The sequence below is a fragment of the Gymnoscopelus braueri genome, assembly GCF_963280865.1.
Source record: "Gymnoscopelus braueri genome assembly, chromosome: 10".
NCBI classification, from domain to species: Eukaryota; Metazoa; Chordata; class Actinopteri; order Myctophiformes; family Myctophidae; genus Gymnoscopelus; species Gymnoscopelus braueri.
Window position 1 is genome coordinate 25,861,558 of NC_137611.1, and position 25,169 is coordinate 25,886,726.

The 25,169-nt window shown below is 41.7% G+C and overlaps 3 protein-coding genes across 5 annotated transcripts in view; 1 reads left to right on the plus strand and 2 right to left on the minus strand.

Annotated features, from left to right (window-relative positions):
• Positions 1-373: 373 nt before the first annotated feature.
• On the minus strand, positions 374-8,944 carry mcm4 (minichromosome maintenance complex component 4). 2 transcript variants are annotated; one of them, XM_080440527.1, is made up of 17 exons: positions 8,917-8,944; positions 8,543-8,629; positions 7,892-8,053; positions 7,397-7,560; positions 7,135-7,239; positions 6,770-6,865; positions 6,233-6,328; positions 5,708-5,846; positions 5,306-5,526; positions 4,804-4,924; positions 4,449-4,708; positions 3,874-4,239; positions 2,606-2,733; positions 1,917-2,124; positions 1,444-1,672; positions 1,176-1,309; positions 374-950 (listed from the first exon to the last, which is right to left on the minus strand). In XM_080440527.1, the coding sequence occupies exons 2-17, from the start codon at positions 8,601-8,603 to the stop codon at positions 855-857; spliced, it is 2,586 nt and encodes an 861-aa protein (XP_080296653.1). In that variant the 5' UTR covers positions 8,604-8,629; positions 8,917-8,944; the 3' UTR covers positions 374-854. The 2 variants fall into 2 exon arrangements, with proteins under 2 accessions (XP_080296653.1, XP_080296654.1); XM_080440528.1 differs by having other exon boundaries at positions 8,913-8,944.
• A 2,088-nt stretch (positions 8,945-11,032) lies between these two features.
• On the plus strand, positions 11,033-12,494 carry cebpd (CCAAT enhancer binding protein delta). The gene has a single exon (XM_080439501.1). The coding sequence runs from the start codon at positions 11,261-11,263 to the stop codon at positions 12,152-12,154; it is 894 nt and encodes a 297-aa protein (XP_080295627.1). The 5' UTR covers positions 11,033-11,260; the 3' UTR covers positions 12,155-12,494.
• A 206-nt stretch (positions 12,495-12,700) lies between these two features.
• The window catches only part of spidr (scaffold protein involved in DNA repair), a 35,801-nt gene continuing 23,332 nt past the window's right edge, over positions 12,701-25,169 (minus strand). The window contains exons 11-20 of one of the 2 annotated variants that reach the window (XM_080441025.1): positions 23,341-23,499; positions 19,556-19,643; positions 18,524-18,664; positions 18,041-18,100; positions 17,261-17,459; positions 16,527-16,721; positions 14,749-14,842; positions 14,549-14,660; positions 13,679-13,735; positions 12,701-13,214 (exon numbers count right to left, since the gene is read on the minus strand). In XM_080441025.1, the coding sequence (XP_080297151.1) occupies positions 13,095-13,214; positions 13,679-13,735; positions 14,549-14,660; positions 14,749-14,842; positions 16,527-16,721; positions 17,261-17,459; positions 18,041-18,100; positions 18,524-18,664; positions 19,556-19,643; positions 23,341-23,499 (1,225 nt within the window). In that variant the 3' untranslated portion in view covers positions 12,701-13,094. Of the gene's footprint in view, positions 13,215-13,678; positions 13,736-14,095; positions 14,661-14,748; positions 14,843-16,526; positions 16,722-17,260; positions 17,460-18,040; positions 18,101-18,523; positions 18,665-19,555; positions 19,644-23,340; positions 23,500-25,169 lie in introns of both variants that reach the window. The other variant, XR_013933945.1, reaches the window with a different exon arrangement.

Consider the following 25,169-nt stretch of genomic DNA (forward strand, 5'->3'; position numbering starts at 1 on the left):
CAAGGCGTCGCGCTCGTCGATCGGCTTTAATCGCTCAGCACCGTGCTACGGCCGTTAGTCAGTGAGCTACACCCTTATTTTTAACTCTATGGCTACACCGCTACAGGACAGTCATGCAGCTGCGCCAGATGTATGGAGTTCCATGTGATTGAAACAGTAGGCTACTGGAAGACTCACCCCCAAACACGCTTGCCCCCATTTTCTTATGTGGCAGCTGACGGATGTAGTTATTAATGCTCCTATATGCTTCAACAGAATATCAAGCTGTGCTGTCCAGGTCTTCATTTTAGCATCTGCTATCATCTGAAATCTTCATAAAAGATAACTATACGAAGTAAGACACACCAACAAGACAACCCCTCAAAACATTGGAGACATTTAAACAGAATGCAGCTTTTAATGTACACATATCAGGTACAGTAGCCAATACAAGTTATGGTATGATTAGAGAACTGTAAGAATACAAAAAGCTAACAAATAAAATACTTATTTGCTCACAAACTTACAAAATATATCAAAAGTAAGCTATGTATTGCCTCAGGCCAACTGTCAACACCGGATGCATAGTTTTTTACCATAGCATGCTACTTACAAATCCTGAAAGAAAACTACTGGACGTTATCCCAGACAAGACATTAAGGAACGCAACAAACATAACATGTAAATTGCCATTCAAAACCATTTATTGTTTATCACAATAATCACCGAGACGTGATGAAGTCACTTTGTACAACTCCACAAAACAGCATATTCAAACAATTATATGAATCCCCCAGTGATGGTTCTTTTGTTTAATGTTCACAAGAAAAGGTGTGAGATTAAAGACTGTACAATAGATAAGAACTGGGAGTGCCTTAGGCGAGTAGACGGACAGTCTTTCCGGTGACTGTCAAGAAATCCTCATCGGCCAAGGCCCGGAGTGCTTCCTCAAACAGCTCCTTTGTAATGGCCTGAAAGAAGAAAAGAAGAAAAAAAAATGAAGAAAATATTCGACCCATTCCTACTTGATGCAGCATTACATTTATGAGGAGAAACTCCACATGATGGCACATGCACAACTACTGTTATATTGTTTGAGTGGCAATATCTCAAGAAGAATCGGATCTTTCCAGTTTCAATACAGCACTGGCTTAAAAGCTACAAAATACTTTATAATAGGCTAAATAAATATTTACCGCTTCAGACTGTGCTCTGAGGTCATCAAACAGTTGATGGTATTTCATGGCTGGTGTCTTTCCCTTTGCCTGAATCAGTTTCTTCAGGGCCTGGGCAACTTCCTCCTTGCGCTTGCGTGCTGTGGCACTCATTCCTGTGACAAGATGGTCAATTAGATATTCAAGAAGCTTCCATTCAATTAAATAATAAACAAGTTGTTGTACAATAATTCATTTAAAATGGCAGCCAATGTAAATGTTTACGTCCGTCAAGCCCTGGGTTGTATACCTGTTGTGAGAATTGCGATGTCCACAAACCCGGTCCTTGGGTCAGTAGCTGACTGCTTGAGGGCCTCACGGTGCAGCCTTTTGGCTTCCTCCACATCAATGGTTTCTACCTTGTCAGAGAAGCGCACCTTGGCGTGGGCCTCCGCCATGCGAATCAAGGACTCCAGTTGCCTGGGGTAGGCAGACACCATGCCCCGGCCGCTGCCTACCTTCCTCATTTCCACATAAGCCTGCCAACAAGTTAGTCAGTCAGTCCAGTTATGGTTAACTCAAATTACTTGGTTGAGTTCTTGAGTTGATGAAACTGATGTGCACTATGCTATGCACGTTATGTTAAAATAACAGGTTTTAACAGCTAGTATTGCGACAAAAGTTTTGTCGCAAAACTATGTCTTTTAAATGCGTTTTAAAAAAACACCAGGTGATCAATTTAGGATACAAATTACAACATCAAACAAGCAGCTATAATATTACCTCAATGAGGGCCTGGCCGGCCTCCTCATTCAATCTGGGATGTATGTATGTTCGTGCATACGCAAGGAAGTCCTTCAACACAGCCATGTCAAGGTGCTCCTCCTCCAATTGCTCCTCACTCTGGTAGTACAGCGCCACCAAATGGTGTGCCAGCCTGCGGTCATATGCCTCATCTTGGGGATCCAGCATCAGGAAGATGAGATCAAATCTGATTGGAGCAATGATGACAGTTTTACATGTGTAACAGAAGCACAGAGCAATTGGTGTCCCATAGAACAGTGGTTCTAACAGTGGAAACCACTGAACTTGTTGGGCATAAAGCTTCAGGCGGTATGAAGACAACTGATTGTCACTGTCATGTTTAAGTTTAATATTTGTCTACTGCTCTAAAACTCTGACGATTAACATTGGTGAACGTTGTACAAAACTAACTATCTGCAATTCTATGTACATTTATAGATCCGCTGAATGTTTATACCCCCATGGACCAAAATATGTGAAAATGCAAATAATGTATCAAAGGACCTGAGCTGTATGTATGAGTACGTGTTTTCTTTTCGTTTAAAAAAAAAAAGGGAAAAAAACAGTACTTCTCAAACATTTTTATGACAAGTACCCCAAAATTAATATTTATTTGGCCCCAGACCCCCATCTGAAACTTGTATGCATTAATATTAATTCTGCATCACCTTGACAACAGCGTGTGAGGCAGCATAATGTTTTCAATTGTGGTCTTCTTGGGGTCCCACTGAGACCCCACTGGGTTGGCTGCTGCCAAGATAGAAGTGCGAGCATTCAGCTGGCAAATGATCCCAGCCTGCAGAGATCAAAAGGAATATAGGACGGTGATGGGTATAGACTGGCAAAGTTTGTTGTCCCCAAACCCAGGAGCGAGTTTGTATTTTCGAGTTCTTTTTGAGACTATGTTTTCGCCCCTGTACGGCACAGTTCGCCCGATCGACGAGAAACTGTGCACGCCCACTCCCTGGAGGCTAAAGCAGAACCTCTGACCCAAATGTTTGGCCTGTTCTAGCGCCACCAGGAAGCCAATTCTTTTTAAACACATATTCTTATATTACTCCTACAGATTTTGCCCAAACATCACGCAAATTGCCACACATTATCTCTATAGTCATGTGATCAAGACGGATCTGTCAGATTTGATCCTGATTGGCAAAGATTGGCTTCCAGTTTGCAGGAGTGGTCCATTTGAACAAAATGTCTCAAATCATGAGCGCAGCATCTGATTGTCGTGAAACTTTGCATGCACATTCCCACTAGGCCAGAAGGAAGAAATGCCATACTAGATTTTTCAAATTGGCCTCATGGTGGAACATGACGATTCAAGTTTTTACCTATAACTGGACGATTCAAGTTTTTACCTATAACTGGACCAATCGGTATGAAACTTTGCAAGCACACTCTCGTCTAGAAGCCAAGGAAAAACCTCTGCCACAAATTCTTCACATCTCCTTTTTTTGTAGCACCACCAGGAGGCAATTTTTTGCCAACCATATTTTGATATTACTCCTACAGATTTAGTCCAAACATCACGCAAATTGGTACACATTATTATAGTCAGGTCATCAAGACGGACCTGTCCGATTCTTCCTCTTTTATCCTGATTGGCAAAATGTTACTTCTACAACCTGGCCTGGCGGAGACCTGTGCTCCCAGGATCACATTTCTCTAGTTCAAAGTCTTTTTTTTAAATGCTTGTGGAACACAGGCTAGAATCACAAAGCCTGAACGTAAAAATCCTATCCCAAAAATTCCATTGACTTTGAGAGAACCTGGACGGTGCCAATTTCCTGCTTCAGACTATTGAATGAACCACTACATTTCAGTTGCCTGGCATTAATGTAATACACAGGACCATTCAAGGTTTCAATGTTCCCCACATCTGTCAAAGCCACATACAGTTGTACAGTAAATTTCTTGCTCATGTCAGGCTCACCTTAGCAATGGAGAGGGTCTGTTGTTCCATGACCTCGTGGAGCACAGACCGCGTGCTGTCACTCATCTTGTCAAACTCGTCGATGCAACAGATACCATTGTCACTCAACACCAACGCGCCGGTCTGCAGAACCGTCTGCTTGGTCTCTGGGTCCTTCATCACATAGGCAGTGAGACCCACAGCACTGGAGCCTTTTCCATTTGTGTACTGGCCACGCGGGACCAGGTTAAACACGTACTGCAGTAGCTGAGATTTGCTGGTGCCAGGGTCTCCGCAGAGCAGGATGTTCACCTCTGCACGGAAGTTGCCCCTCCCTGTCTGACTGAAGTCCTTGCGAGTGCCCCCAAACAGCTGCAGCAAGATGCCCTAAAATAAGGTTGTGGGGGGGGAGAGACGCAATTTAAAGTTGCTATCAAAAGTAGTACTCACAACTGCCATATTTTGACTGCTAATACTATCCTAAATTGCATTGCTCTGCATATGTGGGGATCTGTGGTTGAATATTAATTTTAAAACATTGATAATGATTAATGTACAAACATACGCATACCCAATGCGTCTGCCTTCATACGTACCTTCTTGATATCCTCGTGTTCATAAATGCTAGGCGCTAGGGCAGAGGAGAGGCGTTCATACACATCCGGCTTGGCTGCTAGCTCTTTCAGGACCTGCACGCGGTCCTCTGTGAAGAGCCTCTGTTCATTATCCTCATCTATACCATGAAGGCGCTTCTCATCCGTCTTGCGGAAGTGGATGGCATCGATGTGGGTCTTGTACACAGACTTAACGTTGCCCTGCCGGGGGTTCACACGCATGGGTACAGCTCTGTAGATGCCTACGAGGAGATTTCGGAACATGAGCCAAACTTCAGTGAGTGACATTTAGAACAGAGCTGTATTATCTGAATAAAACTATTTTTTAGGAGCTTACCGGTGATGTTGATACGGTCTCCTGGCTGTACTTTGTCCACTAGGTCATTGTGGGCATAGATAATGGTGGTGTGAGGGGTCTGACCAGCAGGCATATCGTCAGGAGACTCTTGGATTTTGACCTGTTTGAACAGAATAGTAAAGCTCGATTTATACTTTTAAACGTACGACGATGTCCCGGACCAAAAATAGTCAATCTAAAGACTCAAAGCGTCACATGCGAGCCTGTAGATCTGCAATTTCTGGTGTGGGACAACAGATTCAAGATTAGGCATAATTCAGTACATCTGAGAAGGTACAGTATGGCAATATATATATATAAGTACACGTATTGCCCAATGAACATGACATGGAGAGATTCCAATTTAATCAACAGCATTACAAGTCTAATTAGCTCTTTTTCACATCCTCTTGCAAGAGTACGTCTGTCGCTTGCAGAGAGCCAAACTGCCCCCTGAGTAACCTCAAAGCCCTCCCCACCCTCACGTCCCACGTAAACTCACCATCTGTTTGTCCGAGAAGGCGGAGCGGTTGTGAACGAGGGCCAGACTGTGGGTGTTGTTGCAGTGGCGACACACGGCGGGCTCCGCAATACGCCCACGATCGACCTCCACGCGGACGCTGTAGTTGCACACCTGACACTGGAAGAAGGCCTCCTGCATCTCAGGGATGAGCTGCGAGGTGCGGGTCACCATGCCACTGATGGTGATCAGTTGATCGATGTCTGGGTTGGGAAAACGGGAAGAGCGAGCAGAAGCTTGAAGTCAAATCGAAATGCACTACCCACTATAATAAATCGAATCATAAATATGGGTTTCATATTGTGCAAGTTGTCCAGATTATTCACTGTGTGGGTGTGAGGGATAGTAGCTGAACAAATTATTTATGCTAATGAGAATGCTCACCCTCAGGGTTAAGGCTCCTCATGTTTCTGGTCTTCAAGGCATTGTATGGGCGTACTTGGATCTGATGCTCCAGAATAGAGTCTGGGAAACGCTCAAAGAAAAGCTCATTGACTGCCATGTCAAAGGTTGGGATTACTTCCTGTTAAGACAAATATTTAAATGAAAAGGACCCACTGGCCATGCATTTGCTTTGTGGTCTTATATAACAACAGATTGACACTAAAAGGCTGATTTACTCTTTTTGCGACCAAGTGTCACTCGACAAAATGTACAATATTTTTCAACAGAAAAGTGGTGAAGTGTAAACACTTTCCTTTTACGCTATACCTTTTCCACCAAAGCATAAGTCAAGAATAACACCACAGTTTAACTGTACAAAACCCGACAGGGATAGCTATACCAACAATGCATGCACTCGCTGTCAGATAAAGGACTTTACATAATAGTATCCACCAAAGCACAAGTAATATCAGATGGTAGACATGAACCTATGAAACAAAACATTTAATGGGAAGGAGACATTACCTGTGGGTAGCAGATGAGTTGCCTGTAGAGTTCTGCATCAAAGGACTGGACATGTCCACTATTGACATTTAGCACAGGATCTCCGACAACACTGATCTACAAGGCAAAACGCAAACAATGTTACAGAAAGGCCACTTCATTGTTGCTCTTTTGATTCCTCAATCATTTACACAGTGGTTCTCAAACATTTGTCATAGCCCCAAATGGAAATGTATTTGGCTGCATAAACCCCATCTGAAAGGATTTTGTTAAGGGACCTCCAAAAGATATTTAACATTATTCAAAACTTTTCACTATTCAAGACTTTTCAAAAATAGCAGATCTACAAGCTCGCACTTCGACACGTTGTGAGCTTGTACATCGCCTATTTTTGAACAGCCTATGTATAAAATAGGGTTAAAGTGATTTTGATGCTATATTAACACATTTTGCTGGAGACCCCTCAAGAACCCCTGGGGGTCCTTAGACCCAACTTTGATATAACTGCATTAACGTGCTAACACTTATGTACATGATGAGAGATGATAAGTATTTGACCTCTTCCAGCTTCTGCATGTACAGCGGCTCATTCAGGTCCAGACCAGCATTCTCATCCTCATTGGAATTGGGATCGATGAATCTCTGCAGAAACCTCTGTGGGCAAGCCGGACACAAACATCCCATTTTTACTCTCTAGCTTTTAACCCACTTGGAGATATTTGAGACATCATGAGTTTGTGTTTTATAATCTTTATTTTCTCTGGTTTTACTTTATTTGTGTGTTCTTATTAGTCTTTTTACTTTACACTGTAAAGCTCTTACGTAAACTCTGTTGTTTTTAAATACAGTTGGATTGGATTACGACTGATCAGGTTTAACATGGATTTGTATGGATCATGACACCACATCTGGTTGTTTCATACCTGAAACTTCTCCTTGCAGGTTCCCACGTTGACGTCAGTGCCCCAGATAACCAGTCTCTGGCCAGCATTCTGTTCAGCGGCCACTGTTGTTCCATCAGCACTTGGCTGGGAGACATGAATGAACACAAAGTTAGCAACTATGGTTCGTTTCTCAGTTTCTGTCCTCATAATTACATGGCGTAAATGGTTTTAACCACTTTCAACCTGGCATACTTATTTAGGGCACTCCGACTAATGACTATAATCTTTTGTTTACACTGACCGGCTCAGAGTGCAGATCCACTTGATGTGCCTTCCTGACTGATCCCAAGTCAGGGCGCTGTCTGGCTGGGGTGCCCCGCACACCACTGCGGGGGGTCCCCTCCGCTCTGGAGCTTGGGGTCCCATACATCAGGGGAGAGCTCATGTCAATCTCACTGGGAGGGACTGAAAGATAAGCAAGCCATCATTAAAACCTGAAGTTAACTAAAGATTGTTCTGCCCATCTCAAGCTAAATGTTATATATGGTTGAATTTCATTTTTTTCAAGATTACTCATACTCCACTCACAGAGAAATATATCACAGCCAAGTAGCTATACAAAGAAAGGTTATACAAACGTTCATCATTTTAAAAGGGCAATAAAATAACTATGTGTCCATCCATAGTGTTACATCACTTCTGCATGTTGAGTGTTACTTCAGACAATGAAATACAAATCTTGTCAGATGGGTATGATTTTGAGTTCTTTCACAAAAAACGGTATTCCTGGGTCTACCTGAAGGACGTGGGCTTGAGAATAGAGAAGTGTCCTGGACCACTGCAGGGCTGTTCATGTCAGTGGGTGGAGAGGTAGGCATCATTGGTAACAGATCCCCAGTGGAGGAGTCCATGCCTCTGCGTCGTTGGGAGGGAGGAGAAATGGGTCCCTCACTCCCAGCTAGAAATGGTCAGTCAGTTAATGTCATTAGGCCGGTCAACCATCACTTCATACATTCATTCATACATTTGGTATTTGCAGTCCAGTCATTACACTGGCCTGGGGCGCAGCCCGAAGAAAGAGAAAACAAAGACTGGACAAGAAACTCAGTCACAACAGGAGGGAGTAGAAACTAATCAAACACAAAACAACAAGTGAAGTGAGTCCTTTACAGCGAAAATGTGGGTATTTAACATGCTTTTAAAAGTCCCTAGGGTGAGGGTAGATTTGATGCATACAAACATACTGTACTACATACATACATACATACATACATACATACATACATACATGATGCATACTGTGTACACACACACACACACACACACACACAACCAAGTAGTTCAGCGCTGACTGCATAACGGTGTCTAACCTTAAAGACTTCTTGCCTTTAGCAATAAGAAGAGAACACATTTGTTTGATGATAACAGCCTAGCAGTCTCAACTTACGGGTTGATGGGTTATCGGGCCTGTCACGTTTACGGCCAGGTGTTGAAGTTGGGGAAGACATTGCAGTCAGAAGTTCTGGAAATGAAACTGATCATCCAAATAAAACGTTAGCAAACGTCAAGGCAACTAGAGACAACTAGCGAGACAACAACTAGAATGACATGTGGCTGCGGGCGCTGCGGCTCTGCAAACAATAGCCGTACTGGCAGCGTATGACTACTTTTCACTGGTACAAAGAAATCCGTGCAATATAGATATATAATACGTAACAGAACATGCATACAGTAATGTGCGCTTCATTGTGTGCGACATATAGTTTGTGCGATGTACAAATTGATTAAAAAAACAACTTTAACAAACAGAATTTTACCTACTGTTGCGTGTACGTCGGACTGCAGTAGATCTGGCGCGAAATAGTTAGTGACGTAATTTTCGCGGGGAACTTTGGACCAATTGCAAGCCTATGCGTTCTGTGCGCGTACCCACTGCAAAGGGTGTAAACACCCCGTTTCCATTTCAGAAATCGGATATAAAAGTATTTAGGGCTTAATAAATGGGAAGAATTTTGTATATGACATAAAACACACCAATGTTATTCTATATATCAGTTTAGAGATACCATGCCGTTATGTTTGTGCGTAGTCCCGTATACAATATCTTACCCACACCTGACTTGGTTTCGTCCAACCAGAAGTTAATATTTCTGGTAGTTATGATTGTTGGCCACTGGGTGGCGCAAGTGACATAAAAAACATGCATGAGAGAAGCTGGAAAAGTACAGCGCGCCTCTTCATTTTATGGGGACAACATAAAGAGTTTACGAGAAGTCAAGGTCACTCGTCGTCACTTACGATAAAAGTGTATCCACTTTTAAATGAAATATGCTATATTGTTAAACATACAGGTATGAAGTTATCTTTTTTGTTGCTATATCTCAGGGGTTCTCAACTTGTGGGTCATGATTTTGGGGGGTCCCCAGATGACAGTAAAGTGACAATTTAAGGACCTTTAAGACCTTTTTAATACCTTAAAAAAAAGAAAGAAAAATGAAATGAAATGAAAAAAGAACATTACTCAAAAGTAATCAACAAACTATACTATAAAAACTGGTCAAACATTGACGAAATTGTCAAATCATATAAGAAATAGGCAAAAACAAATAAATATTGTGAAAATAGCAGATCTACAAGCTCACAGCTATTTTCACAGTATTTATGTGTGAACCAAGTCAAAGTCAAACAAAAAGTAATGCCTACAATTCCAAGTGCTTGTCAGGATTTGGGGTCCCCATTTCAAATATGATTATTTTGGGGGATCACAGCCTGAAAAGGTTGAGAACCAGTGCTATATCTGACATATTTTCAGCAGTTTGTTCATAAATTCATAATAATTGGTTAATCAGTAACTTCCTTTTATTGATTCATGATCATTAGTAAGATCCACGGTAATAAAGCTAAAAGTTTACTTGTGACTGAATATTTCCAAAGCTTGTGATTATAATTCTTAAATGGACTGATACTGGTTGATAGGATTAAGATGGTGTGAAATACCAGTGGATATAAAATCAACTGATATTGTCAACACCTTGACAATGAGTGACTGTGTTGTGCATTACTTTATAATGGTCTATTCCAGTACGGGATGGGCATCTATTTTAGTAAAGACTACTGCTGGCAAATTTAGCTCAATTCCAACGTTCTGTTCCTGTATAAACAACACCAGATCATCAGTCGTAGTAGAGGGTTGGTGGCAGGCAGCATGAAAACAAACCACACGCGCGCGCGCACACACACACACACACACACACACACACACACACACACACACACACACACACACACACACACACACACACACACACACACACACACACACACACACACACACACACAAGTGTTGCCAGGTTTTGTGAGAGATATAAGCAGCCACTTCTATGAAAACAAGCCCAAAAGAAGCAATGAGCACTTTTATAAACAGATATGCTATCAGCTATTTGAAAATAGCCTATCTACAAGCGATGCGACGCGAGCTTGTAGATCTGCTATTTCCAAAAACTCTTGCAATAAAATGTGGAATATTTGGAATATTTTTGGGAACATTTTAACAACACAAATGCTCCCCTGGCACAACAACATTTATGAAAATATTTGAGAACCACTGGTTTAAATAATAATAAAAAAAATTGGAAGCAAGCCCAAACCGCAACCACAAGCAACTTTACCAAAAAAGAAGCCCAAAAGTCGCTTATAATAAGCCGACATGGCAACACTGACACACACACACACACACACACACACACACACACACACACACGCGCGCGCGCGCACCACACGCCTCTTCTCTCATCAAATGAGAGTAACAGAGGCCACGTGACTCAGTCCACACTTGACTGGCCGTTCATAGAGGGGGGCGGATTGTTGTCTGACGTCATTCACGGGACAGAGACAAAACTCCAAACGCCAAAAGCACACACTTCAGAGAAGTAGAAAACACTTTATGACAGGACCTTTACACACACAGATCTGACACAGTCAACCTAGTGGGGGCTTCAAACTATTACCCGACGTGTTAAAGTAGCAAGAGTGAGTGAGTGCTGTTACTGGGGCGTTACTTTATTTAAACTTACCTGTTTAAATAATATAGTTCCCCTTTTGTGGGCTACAACACATCAACAACAACTAACGTGATCCGATCCCACGTGGGACACCAGCAGCGTTCATGTGTGACATATACAGTCTGGACTCACGATGCAACATGAGTTGGGCAATGGAGCCTGCTAACTTCTACGAGAACAACAAGCTGAGTGCTCTCCAGGGGCTCTGCAAGCCGGGGAGAAGCGACCACCATGGGACTGGAGGAGACGACAGCGGCACCATGGTGGAGCTGAGCACGGCTCACCCAGCCATGTACGACGACGAGAGCGCCATAGACTTCAGTCAGTACATCGAGACCATGACGGCCGTGCCCAACTTGGAACTGTGTAACGACGATCTGTTCCTGGAACTGTTCAATACTGTGAAGCAAGAGAAGGGAGACTTCTACAACATGCCCAACTCTACGTCCGGCAGCAGCAACATGCAGCAGCTGTCAACCAGCTCGTCGCAACAATACACATCAGCCGACGGTCAGAAGGGCTACGAGAGGAAAGCAGAGGGTGGCTTTGACAACGGGGTCTTCAATGCGCCGATCAAGCAGGAGTCCGACTGGAGTGACAGCGACATTTCGTCCTGCCTGCCCTCCCAGATCGAGACCTGCGCCCAAACCTCGGTCAGCCTGCAGCCGACACCCCCGACCACCCCGGAGCCCCTCTCCGCAGTCAGCTCCGCCAATTCCTCCCCTCGGAAGATGAAGGGGAAGAAGTCTGTGGACAGGTACAGCCAAGAGTACCGCCAGAGACGAGAGAGGAATAACGTTGCTGTGAGAAAAAGCAGGGATAAAGCTAAGATGCGAAACTCGGACATGCAACTGAAAATGATTGAACTGGGTTCAGAGAACGACAGGCTGCACAAGACCATTGAGCAGCTAACTCGAGAGCTCTCTGGTTTGAGAGATTTCTTCAAGCAGCTACCAAACTCTTCTTTTGTGGGGTCCACAAATGAGGACAGTCTGTGACAAACCAATGTCACTAATATGAACTGAATTTTGGAAGACATACCTCAACACAGACATTTCGTTTTTACCATCTGTAACAGATGTACTTTAAGCTTACCATAATGGCACTGGAAATATTTGATGTTGCTGCCATACTCTTGTCCTTTATTTTTTGTGGGAAATGTTCTTTTCTATATTAAATTATTTTACCACTTCATTTATATGTTGTTATACCTGATATGGTACATGTTTTTATAATTCCAGACTTTGTATAAGAGCCAGAGCATGATCTTTTATATAGTTTGTATAAAACCTATGAAATATTTGTCAATTGAATCTATAATAAAATTGCTGAAAGATATGATGGGTCTGGTTTCTGAGGTACCCTGGATCACGGGGGAAAGTTCCATATACACATGCACATGTATTATAATTGGCAGACATTTAGTATGTTGGAATGTTGACTGACTTGTGAGATTATAGGTTAATGTGGTTTGTCCCCATTTGTCTTTGTATACTCAAAAAGGAATACAGAGAAAACCAACAGCTCAAAAATACATCTTTTACTGAGACAGTATCAACATTTATCAATACATTTGGATACAAAAGAGGTAGATTTCCCAAGCACAGTTGATATAGCCTTTGAGAACACTTAGAAACCTGAGTTTATTTAGAGTGAGCAGGCACATTCTAGAACCAGTAGCACCACGTGGGGCTAGTTTGACAGACGATGCTCCTCTGGTCTACCCTTGGACTGTCAACTCCTGGTACACAGGATCACATATCATTAACAAACAAACAAGACCTTGTGTCCTTCCAGTCCATTCACTTTAGCAGTCTATGGGGCTTGCTGAGGCCTTCACAAGGGGCCGAGCTGGCTCTGACCAAGGCCTAGTACACAGATCCTTGGAGCCAGCTGAGGCCTGAGGATTGATTTCATTAGCTCTTCACTGTGACAGCCTCAGAGGCAGATTTCTTCCAGGCCGATCCACAAGGCAGGTTTCCTGGTGACGACGCGGACGTAAACGGTGAGGGGGCCCACCTCCTTCCCCAGCACATTCTCTATCTCGTAACCTGGGAACTGCAACAGATGGTCCATCAAAACATGCTGGCTGTCCTGCTGCATGTTACAACTACACTTAATTTAACATTTGATTTACTACCTACTTCACAATGTGTTAATTTGACTTGGAGAATGTAGAAATGGACCGTGATTGATCCAATCATTTTACTGTGTATTGCATATTATCAGGTCAGTTACATAGGAATCAGATAACATTGTATACATATAGCTTACAAGCCCACAACATTAGTTATCAATGCAGGTGCTGGATGTTAATGTCAGGTGTTCTTGCAGTAAATTCCTTCAGGAGCACTAATGATCTGCATGAGTCAGAGCGTAGCTATGCACAGTCCATGCCTGATAAGCTCAAGTATGATATGAACAGATGTCAGAGTACATTATTTAAAGAGGATCAATGCGCGTTGCAGTTCAGTAAGAGGCAGGTACAGTTGAATATTATATAACAAGCAAAAGAAACCCACCTCATTGTGTTGTTGGGCGGTAGAGTTTAGGACTGACATGATTGTGTTTTGTTGCAGCTGTGAAAATAAGGGGAAGCCATTACAATTGCTGTAGTCAATTCTGCTGTTTTTCATATAGACAAATTCTAAACTACACTGCTAGTGGAACTCTTTCACCAGATCATGCGTTTGTTTGATATATGAAGATGCGTTGGTGATGGTATCCATAGCAATAAGCATCTGGTCACCCAGCAAAATACTGTAGGTGGCTTTATGCATGGAAACACTTATTACTTATCTATACTTTAATATCCATGTAAAATATTTAATAATATAGTAAATAAATAACAATAATATGCAGTAAGTATGGGGCTACGCTGCAAGTGAAACAATGCTATTTTTAATGGTATGATTATTCAGGCATTCATGATGACATACCAGTTTTCCCAAACCACTGTAATACTGTAACTCTCTGTGGTCTGTAACATGGGAAGTGCACAATGTATTAACACTCAGAACAAACATTTCATTATCTGTCCTTTTTTATTTATTTATTCACCACAAAATATATTTAACCACTTAAACCCTATACACTTCATTGACTGGGGTCCCCCAGGGGTCTATTCTTGGTCCCCTCCTTTTTTTCCGTCCACACCTTGATTGATTGAATACTTTATTAACAAGTATATTATTAACTATTTGCAAATAGTACCAAATCTCGTCACCAAAAATAGCCGATCTACAAGCATTGTGCACACAAAGATCTGCTATTTCTGTTCGCATAATATGAACGTTAGGGTTCATGTGGTTAAAAAGCTGTTAATATTCACAGTGTATGAAATGTTTTAAACGTGGGGGTTCATGGAGGAAACCCTGCAGATGACTTCTCACCTTAACCTTCACAGTGCAATTACTCAGTGAAGACCTCAGGAACACCTCAAGCTGCATGTTCTCTGCTGGCTCTTTCAACGCAGAATTACAAGAAGTGCAGTGGAACCCTTGACTGTGGTAAAGACAGACATGAGTTGGTACAGTTTGTCATTGTAATTCACGTTAAATTGCTTTTCCGTAATCAAGTCTCGAGAACTCACGGGCTTTCTGCTGACGTCTCCAAGCAGTCACTTCTGCACAGGTTGCAGACAGGCCACGAGTAAGCAGTGTTCTCATCCACACCAACTATTACCCCTGCGCACACCAACCAAACGGGAGATATACACAAATGTGTTATTTTACGCCATATAGATTAAAAAAACAGTACATTGTCTGCATGGATGTACAATTTGCTGATTATTAAAATGCATTTTAGGTCATTTCAAATTGGTGAGAAAGGAGAAACGTTAAGGCCCAGTAGAAAATGTAAGATTCATGTCTGTGGGTGAGAGAGAGATAAGAGAGGGAATCTTCCCTTGCATTTTTATATGAGATTTAAGTGATAAATAAACCAGAAATGCACTCCCTCCTCAAACACCATCTCTCTTGACAACCAGAGAAGCAGGCCAACAAACAAATGTGAGACCTTACGAAAGGTTACAGAATTTCCAACTGATAATAACCTCTTGTAATTTCGTTTCTAAGCTTTTTTTCTTCCCCAATGGCCAGATGCCAGAACATACAACTTGCTTACGAGCGCAAAAGATAATTTGCGTTTGTTATATTTTTCAGCCACCTGATAAAACATGTATAGCCAGTGGGGCCAGAACTATTGAGTTCATAGGGTAGGATCTTTGCCCTCTGCTGTGACATGAAGCCAACAGATGCAGATCATCATCAGATTCAGCCTGCCTCATAACACAGAGATTGAAAAAAACACCTCATAACCTGAGAAGGACATAGGACCGTTATCTAGACTATCTATTATCTATTTACCATAAAGATCAACACAATCCAGTTTAGCAGAAAGCATATGAAATATATGGTTTTAATCGCTTAATAACCCTATACCTTATACTTTGTTGTACATAAAATATAAAAAATAGCCAATCTTAGATCTGCCATTTTCACTGAATGTTGTCCTATTTTTGCCAAACGTTCTCTTATGACAACAGGGACGCTAGGGTTCATGTTGTTAAACCATTAAAAGGTATTTCATGTAGCATTTCCTAAGAAAGATATTTGTCATGAGGTAAGTGTGAATGACGTATTTAACAATAGCAGAGAAACAATTACAAATAACTACCTCAAATTTACTTTAATTTGGTCAAATTGGAGAGAGGAATCTGATAGACAAGGGTTAGGGAAAGATTGCAATATGCAAATAAAACACTGTTCATAGGGGCTATAATAGCGTGCAACGTTGATAGTCATGACAACAATATAGTTTGAGAAATTTCCACTCTAGCTGTTTTTTCACCAGAACACTGTGACCCGAATATGAAATCTAAAACATAAGAGGGAGCCGACATGTTAATGTCACTGAAAAACGGACAAATCCACCGCATTTTCATGTCTTTGCATTTCATAAAATTCTTCATGAGCCTTGAAAATGGCCAAACAATGACAGCTTGTGCACACTGTGAATGACTAACAGTGTAGAGCAATGCTTTAAAACCACATGAAGGCCTCTCACTATGTGACAAATACAAGAGGGCATAACCGTAAACGCCAAGAAACCACAAGTGGCTTTCTTTCTCATAGAAAATAAAACATCGACTATCACGCCTGATTTATACTTAGTTACATGCCATGTCGTGCACCGAAAATAGCAGATCTACAAGCTAGCTTGTAGATCTGACGTGCGACCCCAGCACGTAACCAACTATAAATTAGGCTTCATGCTCTGGAGGAATAGCCCAAGATGACGGGAGTGGCATGAACAAAACAAACAACAAAACAAAAACACAGGATTCAATGGAGAGAGGCAGATACTGACCTGTGAGTGTGCAGAGGGAGTTGGGTGCGGTTTCAGGACACAGGGGATCAAGCCTCACTGGTTGGGGCAGTTTGTAAGACTGGGGCATGGTCAGGGACCGTGGCGGAGACTCTGGACTGGCTGTGCACTCAAGATGGCCCTCAAGTTTGAGAGGGTGCAGTTGCACCACTGTCTGCTCCGAGCACAGGATAGCACCTAGAGTTTTTAGATAAAATTGTGACTTTTTTTCTTTTTTGTATGACAAGCTTGTTGTCCTGATCTTCAACGGTGCACTGTCTGGCAAATATCTATCACTTAATGCTAACATTTTCAGGCAGATGACGGATATACTATCATGAATTAATGTTTCATTTTTGTCTCAGGTTTTCACAAGTTATACATTTAGCAGTAGTCAAGATTTGATACTTGGGATGTTTTTATTCTGATGTACCTTTCACTTGATAAGGATACCGCGTTAAGAAAACCAAATGATTCCTAAATATGAATAGAAGATGCTATAAAAAGGAGCTGCTTTGGATGAACAATGTGTCCACGACCACTTGCACCTGTACAAACAGTCAGGTGACTGCAAACATATGACATAGCTAACTTAATATTTGCAATGCATGTATCAGAATGTATAACTAGAATGAACCGCTCTCATGTAGCACATAGACCTCAAAAGGTTATTTTCAGTTCATGAGTGTAAAAGCAAGGATTGCTTGTGGAACTGTAATGCAATAACAGGACACTACCGCATTCTTTGACGGCATCTCTGACGGACAAGTTGCAGGCAGTGGTTGAGTTCAGCGCTTTGACGACAGCGGAAGTGAGCACACAGGAAGTGCTCACGCAGACGGCCAGCGTTCGTCTGCATGGCTCTGTCTCTTGCTCGTCCTGAAGACTGGGGTCTGTTAATACCAACCAAGTTACACCTCGGCCTGCATCACTGCTCTAGGATGTGGAGAGTGTGTGTGTGTGTGTGTGTGTGTGTGTGTGTGTGTGTGTGTGTGAGAGATAATGACAAATAACAAGAGAAAGTCAGGCATTACAGCAGGCAGATACAGGAATAAACAAGTGCACAGTGATTGAACAATAACAAAAACAAAAAAACCTGATTATGGCTTGAATTAAAACCTTCTGTCCAAGAATAAAACAAATTAAAAAAGCTACATGCATCCCTTTTATTTGTTTCTACATATCAGAACAATGATTACAGGACCGACATATAAAAAATAAAATGGGTCCTGGAGTGGACTGAGTATGTAGCAAAGTCCAGCGCTTTGTTCTGAGCTCTTATCTCATAGTGGTCAAAGTGTAAAGGTTTCACTGATCAATGCTGAAGAACGCCTGGGGGCCCTTATAGACTGTTATTCACACAGAGATATGAATGCAGGCCTCTACGTCAGCACTGACTCTTATCAGCTAGTTCAAATTATCTTAAACCGATGAGTCCGTATATGAGTCCGCACCAAAAAAGGCAAAGTCTTGGGGAAAAAAATACATTCTGCATTATTTGAGAAAAAAATAAACACCTGCATTCTCTTGTATACAACAGTAGCGACAAAACTGCAACGATGGCCTTTGGGCTCGACCTGAAACAGAAATTTGTTTTCAATTTTAGTCACACATTGATTTATGGAATGAATTAGGCAGATAAGAACAAAGGAACACAACTTCAGGCATGTGGGCAAGATTTCAAATGGTACAGTAGGTAGGGGTGTGTGGGTGTGTGCAGTGCTGTCTAGGTTTTTTTCAAACGGTATATCATAATTATTCCCTCGCGCACGGCACGTGCATACGTACATATACGCGTGCGGTCACAGAATCAATTATTGTGGTTACATTTTTTTTCTTCTCAAACTTTCGGTTTGAGTACACTGTGTATATAGCGTATACTGCTGGTAAAACACACCACTGTGTGTGTGTGTGTGTGTGTGTGTGTGTGTGTGTGTGTGTGTGTGTGTGTGTGTGTGTGTGTGTGTGTGTGTGTGTGTGTGTGTGTGTAGTCCAGTCACCTGCAGTACATCTCGTAGGGTTCTTTGCATTGGGGGAAGGTAGAGCGGAGATGCATTCTGTCCCTCAATAAGTTCCACAGAGCCTTCCTGACCAGACAGTAGGTAACAGAAGCTAGGAGCTGATCCTGGAGGCCTGCTTGCCTATTAAAACACACAGTACAATAGACAGCATCAATTTACATTGTAAAATTCGGAGTGTTAAGGTCCTTAACACAGTTAAATACTTGCAAATGTAGTATGTAACAAGAGAGTACACAAGAGATTTGCCTCTTATTGGTCCAGCTGTTTGTGTGTCTTCTGTGTGTTTGTCCTGAAATAATCTCACAGACTGCCCACCTTTAGACAGCTAGCTTCATACAGAGCCACACCATAAACGTATGTAAAGACCTTCAATTTAACTCAGAGAGTACAAATTTAACACATTTTGGCTCCATTTGTACACGCCTGGAGTTGCAAATGGATAAATAAATATAAAGCGAGGAGAACATGAGTGTGCTCGCTGACCAGTGAGCCCACTAATTAACACTGAGGAATTTACTGTGTATACTTAAGGAACTGGAAATGGAATCAAATGGCCCTTAAGGGGCCATTTGGCTCCATTTGTACACTCTTGGGAGTTACAAATGGATAAATTAACACTGGGGACTCTTCTGTGAAAGTAGACAGTATAGGTTGGTTTTCTCAATAGTTGTTGTTGTTGAGGTATATGTCACTGAATAGTTATCAAATGATCTGCAAGCTAGACACATTTCTCCAGACTTGGTACTTAACCCATTAAGGCCTGAGGTTCCGATTCTACAAAATGAGCTTGTATATCTGCTATTTTTGAATAGCCAAAGTGTAAAATAATGCTTTTTAGCTCAAATCTAAAAATGACACAGATGCGTCCCAGGTCTTAATGGGTAAAACATTTTTATAATCCTGAACATGGTAATTATTGTGGTGATTGATTATTAGATTTTCAATCATTTTCATACATATTGTACGAATGCGTTTCTGCGCAAAAAAACGTTTCCTTCAGAGAAAACCTACACTAGGTGAGTTTGATGTGTCCCCGTGCACTTTCAGGGGCATCGCTGGGGGCCAGAGACTGTCAATTAAGTTGAAAAGCCTGGTGCACCTGAGATAGAGAGAGAGAGAGAGAGAGAGAGAGAAAGAGAGAGAGAGTGAGTCAGGTCACAGGTGGGAGGGTGTTGAACAGGGATTAAAGAAGAGAGAATCGGGAATAACAGACAGGTGTTATCACATGCAGTTTCACTTCCATTGAAAACGCAAATGTGTTTAGACAGAGCTCGTTTTACAATTCACAGGCTCAACAGAGAGCAGGCACTGACTGGTAGGGGGGGGCAATTATTTCTTTCTTTCTTTTAAAACACGCAGGGAACAAAGCTCAGACACCACTGTAAATTACATTTTAATTACAAAATTAAAGTAAGACATTTTTGTTGAATTTGACGTGCAGAAATATCCAGGCTTGAGAAAACAAAAGTCAAAGGCATTTTAACAGAAGTGCCCCATGCTACACCATGACATTTGCCCTTTCCCACCTCACCCGTAATCTCAATGAATGATGGATTGAGATTGACAGAGATTGCGTTAGATTACAGGGGATGTGCAATATAAAACCGCAAGGCCATCAGATACTTTACGTAGACGTGGCAGTAAGTGTAAAAAAGCCACAAGACCACTCTGAACCACCACCTTCAGTGAGACACTCTAGTGACACACAAACTTCCTCAGACTGTGTCACTTTTCTAAAGAAACAAATTGAGTGCATGTTGTGCAGGTTAGCGCGGCCCGCGTCGGGGCGGCTGTCAGTCTCTGGGTTGTTAATAACCTGTTAGTCAGCCTCTAATCACAGGCTTCCTTTTGTAGGGAACTGGCTCTGCAGCCCATTCAGGTCTGGCGAGGCCCTGCTCAGGATGAGCTCACAAAACAACAGACTTAACAGGACTCACTGAACTCAATGTGATGTTCATGCACCCGAGCTCCTCAGGTGAAAAGATAATAGTAAAGCCCGGCCGATGCCAGTTGTCTGGGTCCGATGCCCGGTTTTGGAGAGTCCTAGACTGCCAATTGCCAATGTTTTAACAGATATTTTGTCATAATCAATTTGATAGTTTGACTTTGAAGTTTCTATTTGAGAACATTAAACTTATAAGCAAATAAATACATCATAATAAACAGCTTTTTCATAGATAAAAAATAAACCCAAACTGAACTTTTTTGGGGGAAATTTTGTTAAACAACTTAAGCCCTATTTCAATATTTTCAAAAATAGCCGATCTACAAGCTTACAACGCAAGATAACACGAGAGCTTGTAGATCTACTATTTTTTTTAATCGTTTTGAAACTTTTGAAACTTTTCACCTACATGCCCAAAATAAGGACCCCAGGTTGAAAGGAGTTAAAAATCAGGACATATCGACTATTTAATTGTCGTCACAAAAGTCAAATAAGGCCGATATTGCCTATAACAAGATTTATACGTAAGTTGTCGTTGACAGTCGCTGATTCGCTGGAGGTGAAACAAACAAACAAACAAATATACAAATAAATACATCTTATTTATTGCTTTCTTTAAAAAGAAAGTCTCAATGAAAAGTGCATGTTTGTTTTTCAGTTTAACCTGACAAAGAGTCAGATTAAAATAGTTGTTGTTTGGAGGTCTACAATTAAAACAGACAACACTTAAAACAATTAAAACAGATTTTCTAAAGATACTTGAATGCACATTTAATGATGATGACAGCCTCAGTAAATGGCAATTAAATGGCAATTATAACAGCTAGTCCAGTACCTTGGAATTTCAGATAGACTATTAAATGTTTATTAGTGTTTGATCATTATTTAAGCAGTAATACGTCAGTTAGTGGTACACTACGACATATTGGAACTGCAGCCGTTGGCAGGAGGTCTAAGGATGAGTGTCGTAGATCAGCCGCAGATCATTCCATTATGATAAAGCGGCTATTACTAACAGCAGCTGGCTGGCTAGGTTATAATTAACTATGATATAATAATAATCTATAAGGCATGGGTCAATTCCTCACTGATACTGTGTGGTTTTCTACAAAGGCAACAATATGCCATCTTGAAAATAGCTCGCACATACTATAGGCAGCACACAGAGTGCAACCATAGATGTCAGGATAGACAGTGATCACTTCTTTGGTAATTACTTCACAAAATCATTTCCCACAGACCAGGAGTGATAAGATGGTGAGGTTGCTTGCACTCCATCAACGGGATTCTCAGTGGAGTGCTAAAACCAAAATCCAGTGAGCATATTCCAAAAAATATCAAAAGGGTAGCGCAACTCAAATTTCAGGTCAAGGAGGACGAAGTACTCAAAATAATATTTTGTCCTCCTTGACCTGAAATTTGAGAGGTAATATGTGGTATATGCTTATGTTTCCTTGAAAAGCCTGCAAAAAAAGTACATCAAACTCATGAGTCCAATTCAAGCGAGATGATGGCCCATGTGTCCGCCCTGCACATGGCCCATCAGTCATAATCTGACGACCGCAGACAACCTCCAGAAATGTTATTGGCTGTCTGGTATGGAGAACACCAGGGACGTTCTCTCTAAATGTCTTCACACCAGTTCCTCTAACTGTAGCTAAACTGGGCTCCCGACTATGGAAACTCACAAGGGACTCACGGTGCGCACCTCAGAGTCATGTTACATGTAAACACTGTGGCACTGGTGACAAGGCAGCATGATCAGGCATTTTGGTTTCCATTCAGATTCTGTGGTGAATGCATTGTCATAATACGACAGTGCATTCACCACAGAATCTGAATTATATTATAAAGACAGTGGAATTTCAAGGTAGATTTGTGGGCCCACGAATGTGACACTTGAGCTAATTATCTACATGATTTATCCTAAGGCTGTTTTCACCAGCATCTAATGACAGATGTTTGGTATCACAGCCACTTGCACAGAGCCGTTGTCTGGCAAATGACTGGGGAGATAATCTCATATCACATAAAGCTGTATCACCTGCTCCGTACACAGAGCAAAGCAACAGGTTGACATTTTGGTGAAAAGCCAATCAGGGAGGGATCTACAGTATGGGTGCTAATTAACCACTGAAGCCTTGTTTTATACTTTAATGTATTGCGAAAATAGATTATCTACAAGCTCACAAGGTGTTGAGATAGTTGTAGATTAATGTTTTGCAAGAATTGAAAATGTTTGCCGATAATGACCAATTAGCCCAAAAACAGGGATACCAAAAAGTAGTGTTGCGTAGCCAGCCACCTACTGATACTTCTGGGGACATTTTAATTCAATGAATGGGCTTGGACTGCGGTAACAAACCTATGCCCACTGCTTTGAAAACCAATCCCGATACCCATACGTATGAAGGAACGCCCTAATGTCTTTACATTGGTTCTGTGAAGCATTTTCGAATTGTTTTAGCCCATTCACTGAATTTACCAGACATATCAGTAGGCAAAGATCTTTGATCATATGGTTATGCGAGACTAGATTTAATGAGGTTAATGGGAACTCTCGCAAAGCCAGGCGATCAGAGATCTGCGCCTACCGATGCATCTAAATTTGATGTAGTGGCTCGAACAGTGGAAGAAACGGCCATACATACACCTAAAGCTTTGAAAACAAATCATATCACCGTCCCAATATGAAGAACCGCTCTGAAGTCCTGTTCTACAATGTAGTTGTTCTTAAAATTTCTGAATCGTTTCCACCCAGTTTCCAACAGTGAATTCAGATGTCACTAGACGTATTGGTAGGCGGCGATCTCCGAATTGTTGATCGGATGCGTGGATGGTTGAGTCTCACCTTTCTCGAGTGACCCTCTGTACCACTTTGAAGGCCCTCAACACGCAGGATTTGCCCTGCCACTTGTGGCTGTACTGGTGAAGGTGGTCATCGCAGGGCAGGAGGTGGAGCTGGATCACACTGAACATGCCGTAGCTGTCCTGGACTAGAGCACACAACCTAGGGAAGAACACATGCACAGACTGAAATTTACAGGAAGAAAACAACCGTGATTGAATTCACGATCACATGCCATTAAATTACACAGCACATTTATGGGGGTGATACATAGTGTGGGAAAATTACACAATGTTCAACAATCCCTTATTACGAAGTTGCACACTGACATATGTGTAACTAACCCTTGTGTTGTGTTCCAGCCAAATTCGACCAGTTTACAAGTTTCATGTCTGACAATTGTAATCAATTTCATCTGATTGGAATGAAACTCCACGACTTTGTCCAGACAGCATTTAAACGCACAAAATCAATGGAGATAATTTGCAAAAGATTTGGGGTGTTTTAGTTAATGTTTGTACATCTGTGGTCAGAAATGACCAGCAATTGATCACATACTACTTAGATCACATAGGAGGAGGGTCCATGAAGAAACTGACACGGAAGCTGCATTAGAACAGTGGTTCTTAACCTGTGGGTTGCGAGGCGTTGTGAGCTTGTAGATCTGCTATTTTCACTATATTTATCTGTGGAACCAACCAAGTCAAACTAAATTGAATGCCTCAACTCCTACAATTCCAAGTGCTTATCAGGGTGGGGTGGGGGGTCCCCAGTTCAAATATGAATATATCCATTTTGGTGGGTCACAGCCTGAAAAGGTTGAGAACCACTGCATTAGGAGAGGAAGACAACATGATCCAGACCATGAGACAACTGATGAGGAGGAGGAGGGTCCTGTTGAGGTTGCCATTACATTCTGGTCAAAGAATTGGAATTTGTGCTAGTCTTCTTCCCCACCTGAGAGGAAAGGCAGACGGTCTGCTGAAAATGGCAGCGGTATGACCCCAGGGCCATGTCCTGGATTGATGGCTTAAAATTCTGCTTCAAACTGCTGCTGACAGAGCCAATCCCAACATGACCAACACACCCATAAAGACAACTGGAAGGAGATTACATCCAAGCATACATGTGCCTGTTGACTCTGACCGGGGTGGAAGAGCTAGAGGAAGCCTTGGTGGTTAATGTGTGTTTTGCATTAATTAATCTAAACCTGCAAAGTAACTAAAGTATAAAATAGAAGTATAAAGTATTGAAAAGTACTTGAGTAAATGTACTTAATTACTTCGCACAACTGGAAGAGACAGAAGTAACAGAAGCACACTGTGTGCACCAAGAGATGTCAAATAAGCACTGTGTTTCTAATATGCAGTGCATTAAGTGCAATGCAAAAAAACATCACCTGTTGTCAATCATGTGCAGGTTACAGAACAAAACCACCATCTAATGGTTCATTGATTGAATCATTTGAATAGAGCTGTTATTGTTGTTCTTTAATATGTTCTGCAACATGGCAAACATTTGTTGTATTGTAAATAAGGAGAAATACAACAATGTGCGAACACAGCAGGGTAGCCAATGGAATACAACCACCCTAAGGACAACAAACCATTGAGTGTCCCGAGTAGACCTCTAGAGCTACTGCACCTATAAACGGAGCTGCTGCTTTTAAACGCATTTTAAATCTGAGGCTTTTTTGATATACTATTTAAATAGTTTTGAGAATAAATGCTGCCATTTGTCCTAAAGTGAATGCAAAAGATTGCTGCTATTTGTCTTAAAAAGCTTTATACATATAACATGTATATAACAACGCAATGTGACATAGCTCTGTT

What these genes read in the sequence shown, in the direction of transcription:
- mcm4 (XM_080440527.1), bottom strand. Translation starts at nt 8,603, where the DNA reads ATGTCTTCCCCAACTTCAACACCTGGCCGTAAACGTGACAGGCCCGAT. An exon ending in GCCCGATAACCCATCAACCC is followed by an intron (nt 8,054 to 8,542) that starts GTAAGTTGAGAC and finishes GACCATTTCTAG; the next exon opens with CTGGGAGTGAGGGACCCATT. An exon ending in CCGGCCAGGCCCTCATTGAG is followed by an intron (nt 1,673 to 1,916) that starts GTAATATTATAG and finishes ACTTGTTGGCAG; the next exon opens with GCTTATGTGGAAATGAGGAA.
- cebpd (XM_080439501.1), top strand. Translation starts at nt 11,261, where the DNA reads ATGTGTGACATATACAGTCTGGACTCACGATGCAACATGAGTTGGGCA.